Genomic DNA, 10,924 nt, shown 5'->3' with positions numbered 1-10,924 from the left:
GAAATGCCATTGAATGTTTCGACGAGTAAGTTCAGGAACTACTGTCTCTTCAATTCCTTTATAGAATTCATTGGTCCACAGCTTTAGAGACTTGTCGGATGAGATATAGTTGGTTCCACAGTCGCTGTATAGATGTTGACAAAAACCCCTACGTCCGATAAAGCGCTGCAGCGCCCACAGAAAATGCTGTGCTGACATTCCAGTGACTGCTTCCAAATGAATCGCTTTGCTCGCTAAGCAAATGAAAACTGCAATGTATGCTTTATAGCAAGTGTGACCTCTGAATCTGGATGACTTTATATCAATCGCACCAGTGTAATCAACTCCAGTTGCTTCGAACGCCCGTTTGGGCGGATTGACACGGTGCGCTGGTAAATCTCCCATCAGTTGGCTTGATGGTGATACCGTTGACGATCCAGAAAACTTGATGAATTGTAGATAAAGTTAGTTGCACACCGCCATGTAAGGTGTTGTGATGAGCGTTCCTTATAACCAAAATCGTCAGGTGGTGGGCCTTTGGAAGGATTATTGGTGTGCGTTGAGACATGGAGAGCTGCAAAGCATTCTTAAGTCTGCCTTTAACTCTCATGGGCCCCTCATCGTCGAGAAACGGTGATAGCTGGCTGAGTTTGTTGTGTTTGGATAGAAATTTGTTGGATCGTAGTCTTGATAATTCTTCCGAATAGACTTCTTGTTGAACCATCCGCACCAGTGCGAACAAAGCCTGTTGAAATTCAGATACCTGAATAGGGCCGGTGAGTCTATCCGCCTTTTTGTGACGAGTATTATAAATGAATCGTTTGACGTAGGCTGTAACGAATAAGAGTTTATTATAGGAGGAATACGATTCGATAAATGGTTGCACTTCTATACAAATGTGGGCTCCGATGTGCTTTAAGGATTGCTCTCCTGAAATAAGTTCTGATTTTGGGGACTGAAAGATGCAGCCAATGTGGTCCGTTCCACCAAAGCGTGTGGTGTTTCAGCTGGGAAGGGGTGAGTCCGCGTGTAGCACAATCTGCTGGGTTTTCTTGCGTAAGAACATGTCTCCACTGCGATGGCGATCTTGCCTCCAGGATTGCTTCAATTCTATTCGACACAAATGTCTTCCAACGCCTAGGGTCACCGCTGATCCAATACAGCACTATCATTGCATCCGACCAGTAGTGTACGGATATGGTGTGATGTGATGCTTGAAGTTGATTGACAATCCAATCGGCTAATTGTGTACACAGCAGGGCTCCGGATAACTCAACTCTCGGAATTGTTAGCGGCTTAACCGGTGTGACTCGACTGCGGGCGGCTAATAAGCTAACCTGCACGGAACCATCCGTACAACTAGCTCGAAGATAAGCGCATGCTGCATACGCCATGGATGATCCATCACAAAACATGTGTAGTTGCAACGTCGAGACATGCCTTAAATCGAAGCCTAACCACCGAGGGATGTGTATCTCTTCAATGTCGGGGAGCTCTTGAATGAGCTGTCGCCACCGCTCGGCGAGTTGATCTGGCAATGGGTCGTCCCAATCTAATGATGCGGGGGGCTCATCCTTGCGCTCGATACGAAAACTCCAAACTTCCTTCAACAGGATTTTCGCAGCGATGATCACTGGTGCCAGGTATCCCAACGGATCGAATAAGCGTGCTACTGCGGATAGTATAGAACGTTTGGTGAATATAGGATTGAGAGAAAACTTAAGATTAAAACCAAAACCATCTTTGTTTGGATGCCAATACAACCCTAAAGTTTTAATGGAGTCCATATTGTCTATCTCAAAAATGCTACTGTTAGAGAGTAGTAGTTGTATGTAGTTGGGATGCTTTCTAAGAGATCTGGATGGTTGGATGCCCACTTCTTGAGCTCCATGCCTGCTGATTGCAGAGCTGCGATGACATCATTGCGAATTTTTAGAGCTCCGTCGATGGTCTCGTGTCCTGTTTGAACATCGTCCACATAGATTTCTTTTTTAAGGACATGCTCGGCCAGAGGATAGCGTTCGCGCTCGTCGGACGCAATCTGATGTATGACTCGAATCGCTGTGAAGGGTGCCGAGGCAGTGCCAAACGTTACTGTAGTCAAAAAATATTCCTTGATGAGTCCCTTTTCATCGCGCCAGAAAATTCGCTGATACTGGGCATCTTCTTCATGCATATCTATGCAGCGATACATTTTCGTTATATCGGCCACGAAGACATACCGATGGAGACGCCAGTTGAGTATAACTCCTCCAAGATCGTTTTGTAGGGCGGGACCCGTGCATAAAATATCATTCAAAGACCTCCCGTTCGACGTTTTGCACGAAGCGTCGTATACGACGCGCATCTTTGTAGTTAAACTGTCGTCTTTGATCACAGCATGATGTGGAACGGTGCACGCAGAGATTGGGAGTTGCCTTTAAGCGTTGATCCTAGTGTGTTCTTCCTCACTACCTTTTACCTCTTTTATCTGCTTTAGATCAAAGTACTCTTGAATAGTGCTGGCATACTGTTGACTGAAATCTGGCCGATGATTAAGTTTCCTTTCCAGGGCGTGGAAACGGTTTAATGCGATTTGCCTTGACCGGCCGATCACCTGTGTGGGGTCAAACAACGTTTTTAAAGGCAAACGAACTAGATATTTCCCATTCGGCTGACGGATATGAGTTTGTTGAAAATGGTCTTCACACCATTTTTCCTCTGCGTTGAGTTGTCGTGTTGTGGAGACCTGATCCAATTCGAAAAACCTTTGTACCATGTTGTTTAGGTTTGCCAAATTACAACGGATGGAGATTGATGTCGTCTGGGCTGCTTCAGCTGGTACAAAAACTATCCAGCCCAGCTGTGTGTTTTGTGCAATTGGTTCTGCAACCGTCCCTTTGCGTATGTCCGGAAGCATTAATTGCGGGATTATGTCGACACCGATAAGTAGGTCAATGCGACCCGACTTGATGAAATTAGGACCTGCAAAGGATAACCCTTGGAGATGTTTACAGGACTTAATGTTGACATTTTGTTTTGGTAAATGACCTGTTAGTGACCGAAGGATGAAGGCTGAGGATACGTAGGCATTAAAATCCGATCCTGAACATGAGATTATGGTGAAGTCGGTGCTGTGCCTGCACTGATTATGCGACGTATTACCAATTCCCGTGATCTCAGCTCGAACAGGATCCCGTTTGAGTCTAAGCGCTTGAACGATGTTTTCCGTGATGAGGGTGCCTTCCGAGCCATGGTCGATGAGAGCTCGAACTAAAGCTGACTGCCCAGTGGAGTTATTTACGATCCGAACCAGTGCAGTAGCAAGAAGGGTCGTTGAGTTCAGGTGGGAGGCAACTGCGCTGAAGAGTTGCGTTGATGGTGCATTTTGTACAGCGGCTGCGCTCCGACCAGAGTTTGAAGCATGCTGTCGGGATACTTCAGGAGACAATGACAATGTGTAACAAAGTGTGGTGCCGTTGACCACATTGCGAGCAGTTTCGGTTGCTGCTGCATTGACTGAGAGAATGGGAAGCACTAAGGCAGTTGATGCTTGCCTTCGAGCGGTCGACTATAACCTTTCGCGCGAAACAATCCTTGGCAAGGAAGTCCGGGCACCGTCTTAGAACGTGATTCTGTTGGCAGAGCGAGCACCTGATGGATCCAGACTCAAGAGTACTGTGGAAGCTGTGTCCCCTAACAGTGGAGTTTCCCGATGGTCTGGTTGTCTGGCGATGATTGGTCGATTGTATAGATGATCTAACTGGAACGGCTGGTTTCCTACTCTCGATTAGGTCGATGCTGACCAATCGATTGTGAAGAAACACCTCCAGCTTTGTGAAGGTGGGGATTTCCACGTTGTTGCCCAGGGAATGTTCCCAGGCCTGTGTTGTGCTGATGGGCAGCTTTGTGAGTAAGTGATGTACCAACCAATGATCACAGGAATCAATGGCAATGTGTAGTCGTCGGAACTGCAGTCGAGGGTTGTTTTTTTTTTTTTTTTTATATGATGGACGTTGATGCACTACGAGCAGTACAAACAAGTGGCCCAACGACACCAAGCACGTGCTTGTTACGCGCGGGGCCCTTTTATCAATTTGGGCAAAACATACGAGTTCGCGAGTTCGTTTTTTCACAAGGTTCCATGCCACTGAATGTATGTGTACGTGTATGTTCCCCTCATGGGCCACCAAAATGTTGTGACGATTCGCACCCGATCGTCAAAGTTGAGCAGAAGTCTACTCTGGGGGTCTTTCACACACTTTGTAATAAAAACTCAGAAATTTGTTGAACTTCACCAGTTGTATTCATTTGTATACTTTCAATCTTTGACTTAATGCTAACTTTAATTTACAAATTCGGAAATATAAAAGCTCGGTTATAAACGCGACCAGCTGCTCCTTCTGTCTTCTTCGTAGTGTAGTGCTGCTAACATTAGCAGCAGAAATCTAAAATTCGCTGTTAAAACTGCTGTTGTCCACTGCATCTCAGAGTCGCCAGAAAACAGCTGTCCAGCTTCTCCTAATCGACAGAAACACCCGTTCATGGGCTGTCCGTCATTAAACAGGTTTAAAGGAAACCGGTTTCCCTATTGTGAAACACACCTTAAGGGCGGGGTTTGTGCTCTAAACAATGCATTAATTATTTTGACATTTTTTAAAAGTAGCTCCAAAACAATAAAATAATTGTTATACATCATTTTAAAGTTGAGACTAGATGTGTAAAGACCTACAAGAAAATAGAATTAACAAAATGAAATTTCATGAGGAAATTGACCAATTTATTGAACAATTTAAAGGAGAGATAATTGGTCAGCATTTTCAATATCTTCTAAACACAAAATCTATGTTCATGAATCGAGGTGGACATGATCTCAAAACTACGAATTATGGTGAACACTTTACATTTTGTAATCCAAAAATGACGTCGGAAACGTGCGCCTGCTTCTTCTATGCAAATCGCCAAATATATAACAAAAATGTTCGCAATACCAAAATAAATGAATAAATGTATTATTATGCTACAAAATAAACTTCTGACTTTTTATTTCGAGTTAAAATTACAGGTACGGAGAATGGAAAATATTTCCTTGACTGAGATATGTCGGCTACTTGCGAGTTGTTGCGCGGTCGTGATTTCAACCCCTATTATGGGAACGTATAAGAGCTAGCAGTCAGCACACACCTTTCCCCAACATGATCGGATATGTTCCTCTAAGATAACAACCTTTGGATACTATTGTTGTGCGACCTTTCTCACGTACACGTTTTTCACCTGACTATTAATTGCACATAATGAGGGGAAGGATACATGATCAATATTGTCACATGGGGATGTGGGGGCGATGGGGGCAAATAATTTTACTCTTTATAGACATGATCGTGACATTTTTATGACTTCAAACCCATTAAAATCAGTTAATTTATTGGATTATGCTAATTGTCCCAGAGCCTGTTATTGAAGGGGGAGGGGGGCCGGGGGCCATTAATATGATAATTGTCCCCCCAGAACCCGTCTTTCCCCTACTACTATTGATAAATAACCCAATCGAATTATTGGAATTCGATGGGTTTTCAATTAAAGTCATTTCATTGGGGAGTGGTACCATTTTCACCATCGGATTAAAGAGGGAAAGTATTACAAAAAATATTATATAAACCGTAATTTGATTTTTTTGGATTTTTTTTTTTGACAATCGAACAAACGAACAAACGAATGAATAAGCAAACAATCCGAAATTGAGTTGCGTGAACGAATAGATGGAAACTGAATACTTTTTGATCAAGTTCCGTTCAAATTCTTATCTGTGCATGTTTTTCTTCACTATTTATAAATAGAAATTGCGTGATTGTGAAGAAATATAATTTATTTTCACGCATTGACGTCAATGTCTACATTTTAATTGTTCTATGCTTCCACATGTTCTTTATAGAATTTCGTTTTTATGAATCCAACTATCTTCTGATTTCGAAAAGCCCAACCAACGCACAAGCACATAATCATCTTTTTGTTTCACAATCTTTTCAACAAGACAAGTATTAGGGAATTTTGTTTTTTTAATTTCTTTTTTAAGAAACCACCTTGAACTGGATCACCCTTCAAGTCCTCAAGTAAATATGTGGTGAGGGATGTATTTTGTACTTTCCGCATTCGAAAAATTTCCGTTGTCCAGTTTGGGGTATAGCCTTTTTCAAAGACATGTTTATATTTACTTATTCGTACATGATCCCCCTCTTTAAAGTCCCCATTTGTAAATATTTTTAGATGATTGTATGATCTCATCAAAATCTGTTTTTCATTCTTAGCATTGACGTCAATAGGCTTCATTTTAATCGTTCTATGCTTCCTGTTATTATAATTATTAATCAACTCTTTGTATATTTGAAGCCAAGTATATTTTTCATTAAAACTAAACTCACGCCACATAAGTTCTTTTAATGTTCTATTAAAACGTTCCACAATAGATGCTTTAAGAGTAATAAATGTTGAGTAATGATTAATTTCATATCTTTTCATCAATTCTCTAAATTGTTTATTATAGAATTCATTTCCATTATCTGTTTGTAAATTCTCTGGTACTCCACGACCGGATTTTATTATTTTTTCCATTGCTTTTGTAACTTCTTCTGCATTTTTTGATTTTATTGCTTCACCCCATCCATATTTAGAAAATGTATCTATGTTAACAAATACCTATAGCCTTTATTTGATGATGCATATGCCCCCATTTCAACCAAATCAGCCTGCCATAAATCATTAATACCCTTTACTACAACTCTACGTCTTGGAAAATTCTTGAATGATGGGCGATGTAACTCAATTACAATACCTCGTTTACTCATAGCTTTATTTTATCTGGTATAAATGGTTTCTTCTCTAAAGATTCAGTTTCACCTTTTAAAACTGAGGTTGGTGCAATTATATAATTGAAAATGTTACTTTCTATTTCATTTATATCCTCCACTACCTTGTTAAAAGATTTCATGAGAAATTCCAATTTTTTAGAAATTTCACTCACTTTTCCCTCAATATTATTGATTCGAGGTCTTAATCTAAAGATTTGTTGTTTCTGCGGTTGCTTAGAAATTTCATTAGATGTATTCTGTACTACTTTACTTATTTCATCATCAATATAAATCTTTGTTGCAATATCATTTTCATGAATGGGGGGTAGGGAATTTTTAAATCGTTTCCTCTGAACATTTAAATGTCCATCATAATCATTAGGTATACTTTGGAATTTTTCTAGACCTTTTGTTATATCTCTTGAGTACTCTTTCTCATTTAAAAAACAACCAAACTTGTCAACTGACATTTTAATTATAAAATAAATAATGAAAGAGTGTATGATCCACATTAATTGTTAAAACTTCTTCGTTTTCACGATGTGAAAATTGACTTTTCCGAAGTATTATTCCATCTATTTGTGTCTGATCAGAACGAATGATTGGTGGAGGTTTTTTTAAATGTTGGTTTATGAATTTGTTAAAATTTTCCAAATTATCAACAAGCTCTTTTATTGAATTATGTTTATACTCCATTTGAGTTACCATTTTTATTACTTTACTTTCCAGCTCTGATACTCTTTTATTTCGTAGTTGAAATGATTTAGTTATAGTTTCCATTTGATGCGATTTCGCTTCATTAATTTTATCATCTACATAAAATTTATTAGCCAAATCATTTTCATGTATTGGTTTTGAAGAGTTTTTAATTCTTTTTTTCTGAACATTTATGTCACCATCAGTGTCTAGATATATACCTGTAGGACTCTCAACTTCCCTTTTGAAAAGCGAGGAAAAATCTTTATCATTTGAAAAGTGACCAAACTTGTCAATAGACATTTTACTATTAAACAAAATGAGAAAATGTTTTTTATTTTATTAATATATTATTTTTGCTTCCCGCAATTCTTCTATTATTGAAAGAATTTCATAAGTATGGTTATTATTACCAGCAGCTCTCGATGCCATTAAGAGTTGCAATCTTTCAACAAGTTCATTAACATTATCCCAATATACATAGTTTGGTGGTATTTTTTGTAGTCTCATATACCCAGAACCAGTATATTCTTCACTTACTGAAGATGAAATTAATGGTTTAATAATTGAAGAATATTTTTTAGAACGATTCCCCTTTACTTGACCATCTGGTTGATAGTTTCTTTTGTGAGCACTTGTTTCAATTAAAATGTTTTTATATGATTCTAAATCATTCTTAGTATAATCCTTAGGACTATTATGAAAAATTAAAGAGTATAGACCTGGTGATAGAGTCCATAAACTTCCACTTCCTAATTCCATTAAATTTTTTTTTAATTTTAAGTGTTGTATTACCCAACATTAAAATATCATTTTTTTCTCTTTGTCCATAACTTTTGTCTAAAATCTTTTCTTGCTTTAACTGATTAATGTTGAGATTGTACTTCACCCCGGTTTCTTCATAAACACTTTCATTTAAATCATCTGTGTGAGGCTGTTGTGAAACATCGGATTCATCTATAAGAGACTGTTGTGAAACATCAGATTCATCTATAAGAGACTGTCGTGAAAAAGCATCAACAAGCATCACTCTCACTATCACTTTCGATTACTCTCTCGTGTACCCTTTTTTCTTTTTTACTTTGAGGTACTCTTATTTTCTCTTTCTTGAACTTAGTCTTAATATCATGTGTATCATTAATATATTCTTTTTTATTCAATTTTTTATTTTCAGTGAGTAATTCATGTAAAGGTTCTGTAATAGGTTTAAAAGTTTCCTCCAAATTTGATACGTTCTCATTTTTTATTTGTTTCAATTCATCAAATTTTCTTTTTAATGAATTTCTACTTTTCGTCAACTGTTCTAAAAGTTTACGCTTCATTGTTGTCGTTTTCTCTGATACTCATGTGCTACTGGGAAAAATGTAGTATAATTTAAATATTTATAACAAAGGGTTTGAGTTTGAGTTTTATGAAATTTTATTTTTATTTTTTTTTTTTATTTATCAAAATAGATACATTAATCATATTAAAAATAAATACATTTTAAGCTTTATTTAATTCTAAATAGAGATTGTTATCATTCCTTTTAATAATACAAAAAAGATTATCTTTTATATAATCAATTGTTGAATCCTCTAAAGTTGAGTATCGTTCCGGCAAGTACAGCATATACTCTTCAAGTTCAAGAGTGAGGGCCATCCCAAAGCTGCTTTTCTTACGTTGAGCTCGTCGAATAGGGTAGCACACCTCCGATTCCATCTTCGTCTTTGTTAAAAGAGGTTTTGGTGCGTTACCATTAAAGTCCTTGAGTACTTTCATCATTCCCGGATTGACCATTTGTAGTTGTTTCTTCTTGTAGTTGTTTTCGTTGTTTTTGTTGCTTTTACCTGTTTTTGTTGTTTATTTTAGTTGTTTTTTTTAGCAGTTGTAGCTGTTTTTGTTGTTGAATTTACCTGTTTTTTAACAGTTGTAGCTGTTTTTGTTGTTAATTATACCCGTTACTCGTAGAGTAAAAGTGTATACTAGATTCGTCGGAAAGTATGTAACAGGCAGAAGGAAGCGTTTCCGACCCCTTAAAGTATATATATTCTTGATCAGGATCACTAGCCGAGTCGATCTAGCCATGTCCGTCTGTCCGTCTGTCTGTCCGGATGAACGCTGAGATCTCGGAAACTATGAGAGCTAGGCTATTGAGATTTGGCGTACAGATTCCTGAGCTTCTTACGCAGCGCAAGTTTGTTTCAGTAGACTGCCACGCCCACTCTAACGCCCACAAACCGCCCAAAACTTTAACTCCTACAGTTTTGATGCTAGATAGAAAATTTTAACTGAAATGTATTGTTCTCATCAATACTTATCGATTGACCTAAAAAAAAGTTTGCCACGCCCACTTAAACGCCTACAAACCGCGAAAACCTGTGGCGCCCACAATTTGCATGCTAGATAAAAAATTTTAGCTGAAATGTATTGGTGTCGTCAGTACCTATCGATTGATCCAAAAATAAATTTGCCACGCCCACTCTAACGCCCATAACGCTTAAATCTGTCTACCGCCGGTAGGTGGCGCATTTTAATCTCGCTTTGCTGCTTGCATATCTCCATTTCCCTTTGAGTAACGGGTATCTGATAGTCGAGGTACTCGACTATAGCGTTCTTCCTTGTTTTACTTGTTTTTTAGCAGATGTAGCTGTTTTGTTGTTGTTTTCAGCTGTTTTTAGCAGTTGTATCTGTTTTAATTGTTGTTGTTGTTTTACTGTTTTAACTGTTTTTTATGTTGTTCTTGTTGTTGTTGATTTTGATGATTGCAAGATTTTTTAGGTTGAAACTTTAGGTTGAGAACGTTTTAGCTTGAAACTTTTAGGTTGAGACTTTTTGCAGGTGGTTTTTAAATGTGAGTTAGAATAACTTTTGATCGAGTTTTTATACCTTGAGGTTAACTAACCCTCCCTGTTCTTTCTCATTCTTGATTTAGAATCGAGCAATCATAGCAGTGAATAGCATGTAAATAGGGTGGGTTTCAAGAATCATAGAGAAATTACTTGATCATAGTGTAAAAGTTAGGGTGGGATAGAGAGTAAGAATTGGAGGAACAGGTGTCCACAGTTGGTACTATTAAAGGTTTGTTTTCTCTCATAGTATTTCACAATTTCTTTTGGGGGTTGTAAATTTCCAAAACTATCAAAGTAATGTATACTTTTTTAATTTTTGATATAAGCTACCCAATGTGTACCATTTGATGAACTATCATCTAGGTTTATAATTCTTGACTCTTCTCTCCAAGGAGATTTGGGCAGTGAGTCTCTCATTAACACACCTCGGAAATGTGGAATGTACTTTTAAGCGAAATTCAAAATTTCGAAATTTGAAAGAGGTTTTTTAGGTAGCTTAGTAATTAATACGAGGAATCTTAATATTTTTTTTATTTCTACCAATTGATTTATTGACTGCTTTACGTGCAACCTTAATCGCACTCATTAGATCTA

The 10,924-nt window shown here is 38.0% G+C and overlaps 2 protein-coding genes across 2 annotated transcripts; both read right to left on the bottom strand.

Moving 5' to 3' along the window:
- Positions 1–319: 319 nt before the first annotated feature.
- On the bottom strand, positions 320–1,373 carry LOC139352840 (uncharacterized). Its single transcript, XM_070995478.1, has 2 exons — positions 1,016–1,373; positions 320–810 (listed from the first exon to the last, which is right to left on the bottom strand). Exons 1-2 carry the CDS (start codon positions 1,371–1,373, stop codon positions 320–322), a joined length of 849 nt encoding a protein of 282 aa, XP_070851579.1.
- A 1,025-nt stretch (positions 1,374–2,398) lies between these two features.
- Positions 2,399–9,278, bottom strand: LOC139352839 (uncharacterized). The gene is made up of 4 exons (XM_070995477.1): positions 9,189–9,278; positions 3,551–3,863; positions 3,010–3,477; positions 2,399–2,943 (listed from the first exon to the last, which is right to left on the bottom strand). Exons 1-4 carry the CDS (start codon positions 9,276–9,278, stop codon positions 2,399–2,401), a joined length of 1,416 nt encoding a protein of 471 aa, XP_070851578.1.
- Positions 9,279–10,924: the final 1,646 nt, after the last annotated feature.

Source organism: Drosophila suzukii, chromosome 3 (assembly GCF_043229965.1).
Source record: "Drosophila suzukii chromosome 3, CBGP_Dsuzu_IsoJpt1.0, whole genome shotgun sequence".
Lineage (NCBI taxonomy): Eukaryota > Metazoa > Arthropoda > Insecta > Diptera > Drosophilidae > Drosophila > Drosophila suzukii.
Note: the sequence above shows the minus strand (reverse complement) of the source record. Positions and strands in the feature narration are given on the sequence as shown.